Source organism: Salvelinus sp. IW2-2015, linkage group LG15 (assembly GCF_002910315.2).
Source record: "Salvelinus sp. IW2-2015 linkage group LG15, ASM291031v2, whole genome shotgun sequence".
In the NCBI taxonomy this organism is placed as follows: domain Eukaryota; kingdom Metazoa; phylum Chordata; class Actinopteri; order Salmoniformes; family Salmonidae; genus Salvelinus; species Salvelinus sp. IW2-2015.
In genome coordinates, this window is record NC_036855.1 from 39,135,528 (window position 1) to 39,149,780 (window position 14,253).

Genomic DNA, 14,253 nt, shown 5'->3' on the forward strand with positions numbered 1-14,253 from the left:
CACCACATTCTTATCGGCAGACTCAACAGCCTTGGTTTCTCAAATGACTGCCTAGCCTGGTTCACCAACTACTTCTCTGACAGAGTCAGTGTGTCAAATCGGAGGGCCTTTTTGGGACCTCTGGCAGTCTCTATGGGGTGCCACAGGTTCAATCCTCAGGCCGACTCTTTTCTCTGTATTCTCTGATCCACTCTACACAGACGACACCATTCTGTATACTTCTGGCCCTTCTTTGGACACTGTTAACTAACCTCCAGACGAGCTTCAATGCCATACACCTCTCCTTCTGTGGCCTTCAACTGCTCTTAAATGCAAGCAAAACTAAATGCATGCTCTTCACCGATCGCTGCCACACCTAACCCACCCGTCCAGCATCACTACTCTGGACGGTTCTGACCTAGATACGTGGACAACTACAAATACCTAGGTGTCTGGTTAGACTGTAACTTCCTTCCAGACTCACATTAAGCATCTCCAATCCAAAATGAAATCTAGAATCGGCTTTCTATTTCGCAAGAAAGCATCCTTCACTCATGCTGCCAAACATACCCTAGTAAAACTCACTATCCTACGATCAAATAGCCTCCAACACTCTACTCAGCAAATTGGATGCAGTTCTATCACAGTGCCATCCGTTTTGTCACCAAAGCCCCATATACTACGACCTGTATGCTCTCATTGGGCTGGCACGCTCTTCATATCCATCGCCAAACCCACTGGCTCCAGGTCATCTATAAGTCGTTGCTAGGTAAAGCCTCGCCTTATGTCAGCTCACTGATCACCATAGCGCACCCACCGGTAGGCACACGCTCCAGTAGGTATATTTCACTGGTCACCCCCAAGCCAATTCCTACTTTGGCCACCTTTCCTTCCAGTTCTCTGCTGCCAATGACTGGAACGAACTGCAAAAATCACTTAAGCTGGAGACTCATATCTCCCTCATTAGCTTTAAGCACCAGCTGTCAGAGCAGCTCACAGATCACTGCACCCTGACATAGCCAACCTGTAAATAGCCCATCCAACTACCTCATCACCATATTGTTATTTATTTTGCTCCTTTGCACCCCAGTACCGCTACTTGCACACTCATCTCTGCACATCTATCACCCCAGTGTTTAATTGCCATACTGTAATAATTTCGCCACTATGGCCTATTTATTTCCTCACCCCCCTTATCCTACCTCATTTGCACACACTGTATAGACTTTCTCATTGTATTATTGACTGTATGTTTGTTTATTCCATGTGTAACTCTGTGTTGTTGTTTGTGTCGCACTGCTTTGCTTTATCTTGCCAGGTCGCAGTTGTAAATGAGAACTCGTTCTCAACTAGCCTACCTGGTTAACTAAAGGTGAAATAAAAAATAAAAAGATGATGAGGAAAGAACCCATCCTCCATCAGCAAGAAAGAGTTTTTGGGCTCGTCTCTGGACTGGTCTTTATAAGCTGAAGAGATGAACTAATGACATACAGAGATATTAGTACACATGGATAAGGATGAACATATCTGTCAGTAGTTTTGATAACTTAATGTCATGATAAAGCACAGCATCTTTTCTTTATTTTTATATGATGATGGTGAGAAAATGTGAGTCCATCTTTCATCAACCATCTACAGTAAATAAGAAAAGTAATCCAGCTATGTGCACAATCTTTTCTTTTCAATTGATTTGATATATTATATACATTGCCACTACCATCATCAGCCTGCCTACTCACCCCACAGATGATGAACTTCATACAGGTCTCCTACCTGTGAGAAGAACCTCCAACTGCCTCGTCATTCTCCTGTCTATATTTGATCGCCCGTGCCTGCAAGATTATTAATAAATACATTAATTTGGACAAATTTGACATTCTAGTGAAACATTTACTGGTTAGGTATGTGTACATAAATTACATGCATTTTGATAAACTGCACCTGTATTTCAAACAAAAGAGTAGTTGAGGTCTCATCAAAGTCTTACCAGTGATTCCCTCATTCGAATCATTGTTCCAGGCTGAAATAGAGACACACAACAATGACATCATTAGAGATGATGATGATCTAAAGTATGAAGACAGACAGAGATTTTTACTTCATAACCACCTGTGGCCTTTACACACTGATTGCAACAGCATCAGATTCACACACCATACTCATTGACAGTCAGGCTCTGCAATCCAAACACACAGTACTGTAAACAATGGAGTGTGAGGCAGGCCTACATATGCATTACATACACAGTTAAGTCAGACCTGTGGGTTTTGTTTGAAGATAGTTGTTTATCTTCTGGGTATGTTCTCTATGACCATAGATTGTATATGTCTCTGGGTCTATAAGACCAGGCAGTGTTTTCTGTAAAAAGCATTGTCCTACTGGCCGAAGTGGCAACTTTGGTCGACAATTCCAAATCTCAAACATTATGTAACTCTTTGAAGGAGTACTGGAGTTCAGAAGGAGAGGAAAAAATGCTTATAGACTAGACATAACATAGTAAATGAAATACAGAACAGTCAAATTAGGGGAAAGGGGCACTAGTCAGTTGTCCAACTGAATGTATTCAAATGAAATGTGTTTTCGGCATTTAACTCAACCCCTCTAGTATGATATGTTAAGTTTGGTATGGTTACATAAGAAAGAAGGTACTGATCGTATAACACGAACGTCTAGCAACCCAAAAGTTTCTGTGATCGATACTCATCACGGACAACTTTAGCAATTTAGCTAATTAGCAACTACTTGCTACTTTTGAGCTATTCTGAAACTACTTAGCATGTTAGCTAACCCTTTCCCTAACCGTAACCTTAACCGCCAGCTAAGTAATGTTAACCACCTAGCCATCTAACTTAGCTAACATTAAGCCACAACAAATTGGAATTCGTAACTATCATATGTATTGCAAATTCGTAACATATTGAACGAATTGCAATTTGTAACATATCAGGCAACTTGTAATTCGTAACATATCATACAAATTGTCATTCATAACAGATACGAAATCGATGATGGACATCCACAATTAATACATACCATACCAAACATAACATATCTAACTAATTTGAGTGTCCCGGATTTGAATTTACTATGGATGTGTCCAGGTGTGGTAAAACAATGACAGGATACTCTTACAAAAAGTTAGATTTGATATCACTTGATATGTATTTTGAATGATACATTGTGGTATTGGTTATTATAAATATAAGTATTTGTCATGTTAAAATATATTTTTGAAACCCCTACTTGATTATTGTTAAATTTGGTTAAGCGTTCAATGCAGGGGAGCCTGCTGAATACCGCATAGGTGCACTGTAACAACAAACCAGCAGGTGTCACTGTTGCATTGGCCAAACTATTAGACCAAGCTAGACTAGAAAGAAAGTTGAGTGTCATCATTGAACAAGAGATCCGCCTATCGCCACGAAAAGGTATGTGAAACTATTCATATTAGATCAGGGTTAACATAAGATAACTTTCGGTTACATTCAAATAAAACATTGGATAATGTTAAGATTAGGGTTTCATGAGATTTCACTGCCCCGTTTGAAATTGCACTGACACCAGAATTGACTGTTTCTGTCACTACTTACCAGCTTGGTCTTGGTCCCCGTACCAGGTATTCAGCTCCCACCACCTCACAGGATAGTCCTGGTCTAAGTGGAGCTTGCTCTGCACCTCAGCCCTGAGTTCACAGGAAAAGGTCAAAAGACACAATATCCACAGGTAGTGGGATATGTCTGTATCACCCTCTACTGTGAAGTCAAGTCAGTGAAAGATATATGCCTGCAGACACTCAGTCTTGACATTGTGAACTGAGAGAGAAAGGAACAGAATTACAGTCTGAATATTGGGGGTGGGACATTAGGCTATAAAAAAATGATATCACATACTCATCAGCTTCCTCTGTACAGTATTTTATTGGACTAATGTGTTATTGCCTCTGCAATCATTTTAAATGGACTATTTTAGGGTCATCATCTTTCCAACCAAATTTCCCTGGTGTAATTCCAATGTCAAATTGAACAAAGCTACTGACAGACTCTGGTCAGAGCACAAACTAACAAACTACCAAAGATACTTGCAACTGTAGGCCTTTCTGAGACAATCAAAAATCAACAAATAATGGCTCAAAAAGAACAACATGAATGTAAAATGAGAAGTAGAAATGAAAAAATACATTTTTTGTCATGTAATTACAAATTTTGCCTTATTTAGCCATGTTGGTGCTGCAATTATTTTCCTGTAGGTCCCTCAGTGAAATATGCATTAAATTAGAATAATAATTTCACTGAGCCGTATGATAAATGTCACTAAGACAAATTGAATCCAATTCAGTATAATTTGCTGTACAAATTAGGTTATGTTTGACCCTGAATCGCCCCTCAAGAGGAGTGGTTCCCAAACTGTGTGGTGTGCACCTACGGTGGGCGTGGGTGTCCCCCCCCAATAATGTTTTTTAAATAAAAAATAATATTGTATAAAAAAAAAAATTGGAACTCATTCGGCTTTAAATTACTCTTGAAAGTTGTAATATAGAATTGATGTATTTATTTTATTTCACCTTTATTTATTAACCAGGTAGGCCAGTTGAGAACAAGTTCTCATTCACAACTGCGACCTGGCCAAGATAAAGCAAAGCAGTGCGAGAAAAACAACAACACAGAGTAACACATGGGATAAAAAACGTACAGTCAATAACACAATAGAAAAATCTGTATAGAGTGTGTGAAAAATGAAGTAAGGAGGTAAGGCAATAAATAGGCCAATAGTGGCGAAGTAATTACAATTTAGCAATTTACACTGGAGTGATATGTGTAGAGAGGATGTGCAAGTAGAGAATACTGGTGTGCAAAAGAGCAGAAAAACAAAACAAAATATGGGGATGAGGGAGATATTTGGTTGGATGGGCTATTTACAGATGGGCTGTGTACAGCTGCAGCGATCGGTAAGCTGCTCTGACACCTGGCGCTTAAAGTTAGTGAGGAAGATATAAGTCTTCAGCTTTCAGTAATTTTTGCAATTAGTTCCAGTCATTGGCAGCAGAGAACTGAAAGGAAAGGCGGCCAAAGAAGGTGTGGCTTGGGGATGACCAGTGAAATATACCTGCTGGAGTGCGTGCTACGGGTGGGTGTTGCTATGGTGACCAGTGAGCTGAGATAAGGCGAGGCTTTACCTAGCAGACTTGTAGATGACCTGGAGCCAGTGGGTTTTGCGACGAATATGTAGCGAGACCAGCAAAAGAGCATACAGGTCGCATGTGTGGGTAGTATATGGGGCTTTGGTGACAAACGGATGGCACTGTGATAGACTGCATCCAATTTGCTGAGTAGAGTGTTGGAGGCTATTTTGTAAATGACATCGCCGAAGTCAAGGATCGGTAGGATTGTCAGTTTTGCGAGGGTATGTTTGACAGCATGAGTGAAGAAGGCTTTTTGTGAATAGGATTTAACTTTGGATTGGAGTTTGTGCACAACATTTGAGAGAAATAATATTTTTGTGCATGTGGAACATTTCTGAGATCTATTATTTCAGTCATGAAAACATGGACCAACACTTTACATGTTGCATTTCTATTTTTGTTCAGTCTATGTCACGTTCGTCGTAGTGAGGAGACCAAGGTGCAGTGTTGATGTGAATACATTCTTCTTTAATAAAACAAAGAACACTTAAACAAACTAACAAATGAACGTGACGCTATAATAACAGAGTGTGACATGCAACTACACATAGACAACTACCCACAAAACCTAAATGGAAAATGGCAACCTAAATAGGATCCCCAATCAGAGACAACGATAACAGCTGCCTCTGATTGGGAACCAATTCAGGCCACCATAAACCTACATTACCTAGACATACAAAATCCCATAGATAAACAAAAACCCTAGACAAGCAAAAACACACATACCACCCTCGTCACACACCTGACCTGACCAAATAATACAGAAAATATAGAAACTAAGGTCAGGGCGTGACAGTCTAGCTGTTTTACCCCACCAAAATTACCCCGCGAAACTACGCTAATCCACTGCACTGCTATTGTACTTGTACTGTACCCTTCTTCATTCCTTGTACTTAATTATTAGATTCAATATTGCCTACCATTCAATAGACCATTATTTGTTGGACACTGAGCACCCTTATAATTAGGTTACGATTCGCTACTTGCACACTCATCTTCTGCACATCTATCACCCCAGTGTTTAATTTGCCATACTGTAATAATTTCGCCACTATGGCCTATTTATTTCCTCACCCCCCTTATCCTACCTCATTTGCACACACTGTATAGACTTTCTCATTGTATTATTGACTGTATGTTTGTTTATTCCATGTGTAACTCTGTGTTGTTGTTTGTGTCGCACTGCTTTGCTTTATCTTGGCCAGGTCGCAGTTGTAAATGAGAACTCGTTCTCAACTAGCCTACCTGGTTAACTAAAGGTGAAATAAAAAAAATAAAAGAATTCTGAGGAAAGAACCCATCCCTCCTTCAGCAAGAAAGAGTTTTTGGGCTCGTCTCTGGACTGGTCTTTATAAGCTGAAGAGATGAACTAATGACATACAGAGATATTAGTACACATGGATAAGGATGAACATATCTGTCAGTAGTTTTGATAACTTAATGTCATGATAAAGCACAGCATCTTTTCTTATTTTTTATGTGAATGATGTGAGAAAATGTGAGTCCATTGCTTCATCAACCATCTACAGTAAATAAGAAAAGTAYTCCAGCTATGTGCACAATCTTTTCTTTTCAATTGATTTGATATATTATATACATTGCCACTACCATCATCAGCCTGCCTACTCACCCCACAGATGATGAACTTCATACAGGTCTCCTACCTGTGAGAAGAACCCTCCAACTGCCTCGTCATTCTCCTGTCTATATTTGATCGCCCGTGCCTTAGCAAGATTATTAATAAATACAGTTAATATTGGACAAATTTGACATTCTAGTGAAACATTTACTGGTTAGGTATTGTGTACATAAATTACATGCATTTTGATAAACTGCACCTGTATTTCAAACAAAGAGTAGTTGAGGTCTCATCAAAGTCTTACCAGTGATTCCCTCATTCGAATCATTGTTCCAGGCTGAAATAGAGACACACAACAATGACATCATTAGAGATGATGATACTAAAGTATGAAGACAGACAGAGATTTTTACTTCATAACCACCTGTGGCCTTTACACACTGATTGCAACAGCATCAGATTCACACACCATACTCATTGACAGTCAGGCTCTGCAATCCAAACACACAGTACTGTAAACAATGGAGTGTGAGGCAGGCCTACATACGCATTACATACATAGGATGAACATATCCTTCGGTTCTGTTTGAAGATTGATGTTTATCTCTTTTGGGTATGTTCTCTATGACCATAGTTGTATATTATCTCTGGTCTCCTCAGGTATAATCATATTTCATTGTCTCTGGAACTAGGGACTAACGTTTTAGAAGAGAATGAAACATGATTACACAGGGCAGTGACTTACCTTGAGTTTGTATGAGCTCCTTTTGTATATTTGGTTCATGCCAGGACTTACCTTGATTTTTATGAATGTATCTTTTATATGTTCGGGTCCGGTCTGGGTGATGGCTCGTTCCAGAAACTGAACTCTAGGAGAAGCTGGTTCTGCTTGAGACCAGCATTTTTATTCCTCTCCTTCTGGAACTCCAGATACTCCTTCAAAGAGTTACATAATGTTTGAGATTTAGGAATTAGTCGACCAAAGTTGCCACTTCGCCAGTAGGACAATGCTTTTACAGAAAACACTGCCTGGTCTTATGACTAACATAACATAGTAAATGAAAATACAGAACAGTCAAATTAGGGGAAAGGGGGCACCTAGTCAGTTGTCCAACTGAATGTATTCAAATGAAATGTGTTTTCSGCATTTAACTCAACCCCTCTAGTATGATATGTTAAGTTTGGTATGGTTACATAAGAAAGAAGGTTACTGATCGTATAACACGAACGTCTAGCAACCCAAAAGTTCTGTGTTCGATACTCATCACGGACAACTTTAGCAATTTAGCTAATTAGCAACTACTTGCTACTTTTGAGCTATTCTGAAACTACTTAGCATGTTAGCTAACCCTTTCCCTAACCGTAACCRTAACCGCCAGCCTAAGTAATGTTAACCACCTAGCCATCTAACTTAGCTAACATTAAGCCACAACAAATTGGAATTCGTAACATATCATATGTATTGCAAATTCGTAACATATTGAACGAATTGCAATTTGTAACATATCAGGCAACTTGTAATTCGTAACATATCATACAAATTGTCATTCATAACAGATACGAAATCGATGATGGACATCCACAAATTAATACATACCATACCAAACATAACATATCTAACTAATTTGAGTGTCCCGGATTTGAATTTACTATGGTATGTGTCCAGGTTGTAAAACAATGACAGGATACTCTTACAAAAAGTTAGATTTGATATCACTTGATATGTATTTTGAATGATACATTGTGGTATTGGTTTATATAAATATAAGTATTTGTCCATGTTAAAATATATTTTTGAAACCCCTACTTGATTATTGTTKAATTTGGTTAAGCGTTCAATGCAGGGGAGCCTGCTGAATACCGCATAGGTGCACTGTAACAACAAACCAGCAGGTGTCACTGTTGCATTGGCCAAACTATTTAGACCAAGCTAGACTAGAAAGAAAGTTGAGTGTCATCATTGAACAAGAGATCCGCCTATCGCCACGAAAAGGTATGTGATAACTATTRATATTAGATCAGGGTTAACATAAGATAACTTTCGGTTACATTAAAAGAAAACATTGGATAATGTTAAGATTAGGGTTTCATGAGATTTCACTGCCRCGTTTGAAATTGCACTGACACCAGAATTGACTGTTTCTGTCACTACTTACCAGCTTGGTCTTGGTCCCCGTACCAGGTATTCCAGCTCCCCACCACCTCACAGGGATAGTCCTGGTCTAAGTGGAGCTTGCTCTGCACCTCAGCCCTGAGTTCACAGGAAAAGGTCAAAAGACACAATATCCACAGGTAGTGGGATATGTCTGTATCACCCTCTACTGTGAAGTCAAGTCAGTGAAAGATATATGAATGGCCAAGAGAGGAGTCAGTTAGCATTTACAGCACACAGGAGAAAAAACTGCAAATGAAAGATTCATCTTCTATGCCTGCAGACACTCAGTCTTGACATTGTGAACTGAGAGAGAAAGGAACAGAATTACAGTCTGAATATTGGTGGGTGGACATTAGGCTATAAAAAAAATGATATCACATACTCATCAGCTTCCTCTGTACAGTATTTTATTGGACTAATGTGTTATTGCCTCTGCAATCATTTTAAATMGACTATTTTAGGGTCATCATCTTTCCAACCAAATTTCCCTGGTGTAATTCCAATGTCAAYTTGAACAAAGCTACTGACAGACTCTGGTCAGAGCACAAACTAACAAACTACCAAAGATACTTGCAACTGTAGGCCTTTCTGAGACAATCAAAAATCAACAAATAATGGCTRAAAAAGAACAACATGAATGTAAAATGAGAAGTAGAAATGAAAAATAATTTTTTTGTCATGTAATTACAAATTTTGCCTTATTTAGCCATGTTGGTGCTGCAATTATTTTCAGCAACGAAAGTTGTAATAGTAGAATTTATGTATTTATTTTATTTCACCTTTATTTATTAACCAGGTAGGCCAGTTGAGAACAAGTTCTCATTCACAACTGCGACCTGGCCAAGATAAAGCAAAGCAGTGCGAGAAAAACAACAYCACAGAGTWACARATGGGATAAACAAACGTACAGTCAATAACACAATAGAAAAATCTGTATAGAGTGTGTGAAAAATGAAGTAAGGAGGTAAGGCAATAAATAGGCCAATAGTGGCGAAGTAATTACAATTTAGCAATTTACACTGGAGTGATATGTGTAGAGAGGATGTGCAAGTAGAGAATACTGGTGTGCAAAAGAGCAGAAAAACAAAAACAAATATGGGGATGAGGGAGATATTTGGTTGGATGGGCTATTTACAGATGGGCTGTGTACAGCTGCAGCGATCGGTAAGCTGCTCTGACACCTGYCGCTTAAAGTTAGTGAGGAAGATATAAGTCTTCAGCTTCAGTYATTTTTGCAATTKGTTCCAGTCATTGGCAGCAGAGAACTGAAAGGAAAGGRGGCCAAAGAAGGTGTTGGCTTGGGGATGACCAGTGAAATATACCTGCTGGAGTGCGTGCTACGGGTGGGTGTTGCTATGGTGACCAGTGAGCTGAGATAAGGCGYGGRTTTACCTAGCAGACRTGTAGATGACCTGGAGCCAGTGGGTTTGGRGACGAATATGTAGCGAGGACCAGCAAAKGAGRATACAGGTCGCAGTGGTGGGWAGTATATGGGGCTTTGGTGACAAAACGGATGGCACTGTGATAGACTGCATCCAATTTGCTGAGTAGAGTGTTGGAGGCTATTTTGTAAATGACATCGCCGAAGTCAAGGATCGGTAGGATTGTCAGTTTTGCGAGGGTATGTTTGACAGCATGAGTGAAGAAGGCTTTGTTGTGAAATGGGAAGCCGATTCTAGATTTAACTTTGGATTGGAGTTTGTGCACAACATTTGAGAGAAATAATATTTTTGTGCATATGGAACATTTCTGGGATCTATTATTTCAGCTCATGAAACATGGGACCAACACTTTACATGTTGCATTTCTATTTTTGTTCAGTCTATGTCACGTTCGTCGTAGTGAGGAGACCAAGGRGCAGRGTGATGTGAATACATTCTTCTTTAATAAAACYAAGAACACTTAAACAAACTAACAAAARYAKCYTGACGCTATAATAACAGAGTGCTGACATGCAACTACACATAGACAACTACCCACAAAACCTAAATGGAAAATGGCAACCTAAATAGGATCCCCAATCAGAGACAACGATAAACAGCTGCCTCTGATTGGGAACCAATTCAGGCCACCATAAACCTACATTACCTAGACATACAAAATCCCCATAGATAAACAAAAACCCTAGACAAGKCAAAAACACACATACCCACCCTCGTCACACCCTGACCTGACCAAAATAATACAGAAAATATAGAAAACTAAGGTCAGGGCGTGACAGTCTAGCTGTTTTACCCCCACCAAAATTACCCCCGCGAAACTACGCTAATCCACTGCACTGCTATTGTACTTGTACTGTACCCTTCTTTCATTCCTTGTACTTAATTATTAGATTCAATATTGCCTACACATTCAATAGACCATTATTTGTTGGACACTGAGCACCCTTATAATTAGGTTACGATTCAAAGTAGATTCAATAATTGGGGTTCTGTTCATAACCTCAAAGTATTTCATTGCACTTTGTAAGATTTAGGTAACATGTAAGTATTTAAAACTTCCAAGTTCCAAGTAAAGTTTCCTTTTACCTTACGACCTGCAACTTGACAGCTAGCCTGCGATCATGGGTCTCAGTCTGGCGTCTTCTGTACAGGGGAGTTTTGTTAACCTTTAAATGCATTGGGCTAAATCAGTGTCAGACAGGGTGATTATTGGTATTGTTAAACAAATCTACTTTGAAACAAAAGTTTACACCTCACACACATTGTTAAATGTTTTTAATKATCTTTATTAATTATAAAATTATGAAAAATATTAATAACATTTCAACCATGAGGCCAAAGAGGGCACATTTGGTCATTGACTGCAGGAAAGGGCTATGAGCCCTGATGCTCGGTCTGATCATGAACACGCATCGCTTGCGCACATGACAGAATTCATACCTTGGTTTTTGTGGTGAATGTGAATAAAAAAGCAAAACGGTTTTGATCATGGTTTTCATACACATACCTTGTCCATAATGAAGAGGCCTATGGGATATTCATTGAAGAGGTAAGGGAGCAGGGTGGTAAATGTGATCTACATAACATACCAATACCAGTTGACATACCTGTGTATGCCTCCTCATCTGAATWCATGCAGACACAGACACAAAAGTGAGCAGTTCAGTCATCTGCACGCAATACAGCTAGCCTTAACATATTGTTATAGCCTGCATATTCTTACCTCTTTGTTGACTGATATCCATTGAATTGTGTTCATTTTCTGTTTTTGAAAGATTGGCACAAATATGAAAAGATAGATGGTATCATCATCATAAAACAATATCAATTTAGATCATATAAGGGACACAACTTACCTTAAATTGAGGAGACCTTTACATTTTTCAGTTAAGTGCCTGCACCTGCTGTCCTCTCAAATTGAAATGTTTCATTTGGGCAGTTAGGTTCCTGCAAGAACCCCCACCAACTAAGGAGGTTCCTCAGTGAACCCCACCTCCTTTTCAGAGCTAAGGTTCTTAGAAGAATCCTTGTTGAACCCCAAATTACGAGAATGTACCTGTTTGACATGAAATTAGGCTATAGGCTGCTATACAGTATACAGTACATACGTAGATTTAAACAAGTCAAAGGATGTCCCATGGGAGCTTCCTACACTGGTTTGTACTTAGGTAAATGGGAAAATGACTTCATTTGGATCCTTAAAAAAAAAACTGTTCTTTGACTGGATTATATGGTGGGGATGCTATATTGATGATGTTTGCCTGTTCTGGTCTTGCTCAGAAGATTAACTTACTTCCTTCCACCAATACCTTAACAGCATTAACCCTAACATCAAACTAACTATGTAGTACAGCAAGGATAACATTCATTTTCTGGKCCTTGACATCAGTAAAAATGACAACGGTTGTTTACACACAATCTTTAGGAAGCCTACAGATGGCAGACAGCTTTCACCCCAAAAGGCTAAAAGAGAACATTCCATAAGGCCAATTCCAAAGAGTCTGCAGAATTTGCGATCAGGAAACAGACTACAGTGTCAAATCTGCTGAATTGGAGAATCGCTTCTTGAACTGGGGTTACAMCGCTCAGGTCCTGAAAGATGCAGGTATAAGGGCCGGACGACTTGACAGACAMAACTTGTTGCGAAGGGGAGTGCCTCGTGATGCACCAGAGAGAGTGTACTTCGTTACATAATATAGCACTGAAGCAGAGAACATTATAATAATCATAAAAAATAATTMGGGAATCATCCAAAGTGATACGCTACTATGCAAAGTCTTCCCAGAGCCACCAGTCATACGCTTTAAGAGATGTRCTACCCTAAATGACAAATTAGTCCACAGCTACCTTCCTGGTGACTCTCAAAAAAKCTTGGCTTGACCACAAACCCAGGTGCTCTTTTAAATGCAACCAGTGCAACCATTGCATAAATATTGCACAGAAAAAGTATTTTGTTGACAAAACTTCTAAAATGGAGTATCAACTCAAGCATTTCATTAACTGCAAAACRARTCATGTCATCTACAGATTGGAATGTCCACAGTGTAAGGTATTCTACATTGGACGGACAAAGAGATGCCTTCAAGACCGCTTAGCGGAACAGAAGTAGGCCATACGGGTAGGCAACAAAGACTAACCTATGCCAAGGTACTACAAGTCCTTACACCATGGCGACCCTGCCTCCCTACAAGCTATGGGTATTGATCATGTTCCGGCCTCAATTAGAAAAGGGGGCCGTCTTAAACAGCGAGACCAAAGGGAACGTTTTGGGATTTAAAAACTACAGGCCACTAATTACCCTGGTTTAAATTAAGATATTGATTTCTCACCTTTCTTGTAGGGTCMTGAGAGGCCCCTTTGCTGTCATCTAGTGGACATATTGCTCTATTGCCCTCAGGTATGTTTAGACTGCGGCGGTCAATATTTGCTGTGATCTAGTGTACTATGAAATTGATGGCTCTCCTATTGTTACCACTTTMCCCAGTCATATTCAAGGTTAGAACTACTTTTATAGGGGATGATGCTTCTAGCGTTGATTTGRATTTTGATAACATATCTACAGTATTTCACTTTTTTATATGTATAGTATTGCTTACTAGGTGTTGTCCAATGAATTCTGTAATCACTCCGTCTTCAAATCAGGGTTGATTGGAAAAAGCTGTTCAAAAGAGGACATTGACGAAGGCCATGCAGCCGAAATGCATCTGAGTTTTCAATCTTTGTTTCCATTGAACATGCCATACAAATAAAGGCATTTTAATTAACTGTATGAAGAGAGCCTTGGTCTTCCTTTCTTTTTGACATACGTAGATTTGTTGGCCAATTGCTCCACCCACCGTGTACTCTTCAAGTAGCCCAAATTCCATGTCAGTGACGGGCTGRTAAGTTAAAACCAGGACTCGAATTGACGGGGTAT

The 14,253-nt window shown here is 39.4% G+C and overlaps 1 protein-coding gene and 1 long non-coding RNA gene across 2 annotated transcripts in view; both read right to left on the minus strand.

Annotated features, from left to right (window-relative positions):
• The window catches only part of castor1 (cytosolic arginine sensor for mTORC1 subunit 1), a 54,544-nt gene extending 47,484 nt beyond the window's left edge, over window positions 1-7,060 (minus strand). Inside the window, exons 1-2 of the mRNA XM_070447128.1 lie at window positions 7,045-7,060; window positions 6,826-6,885 (exon numbers count right to left, since the gene is read on the minus strand). Coding sequence (XP_070303229.1) covers window positions 6,826-6,857 — 32 coding nt within the window. The 5' untranslated portion in view covers window positions 6,858-6,885; window positions 7,045-7,060. The remainder of the gene's footprint in view (window positions 1-6,825; window positions 6,886-7,044) is intronic.
• LOC111974331 (uncharacterized) lies at window positions 1,765-3,066 on the minus strand. Its single transcript, XR_002878700.2, has 3 exons — window positions 3,013-3,066; window positions 1,967-1,999; window positions 1,765-1,811 (listed from the first exon to the last, which is right to left on the minus strand). It is a non-coding gene; the product is annotated as an uncharacterized lncRNA (long non-coding RNA).
• Window positions 7,061-14,253: the final 7,193 nt, after the last annotated feature.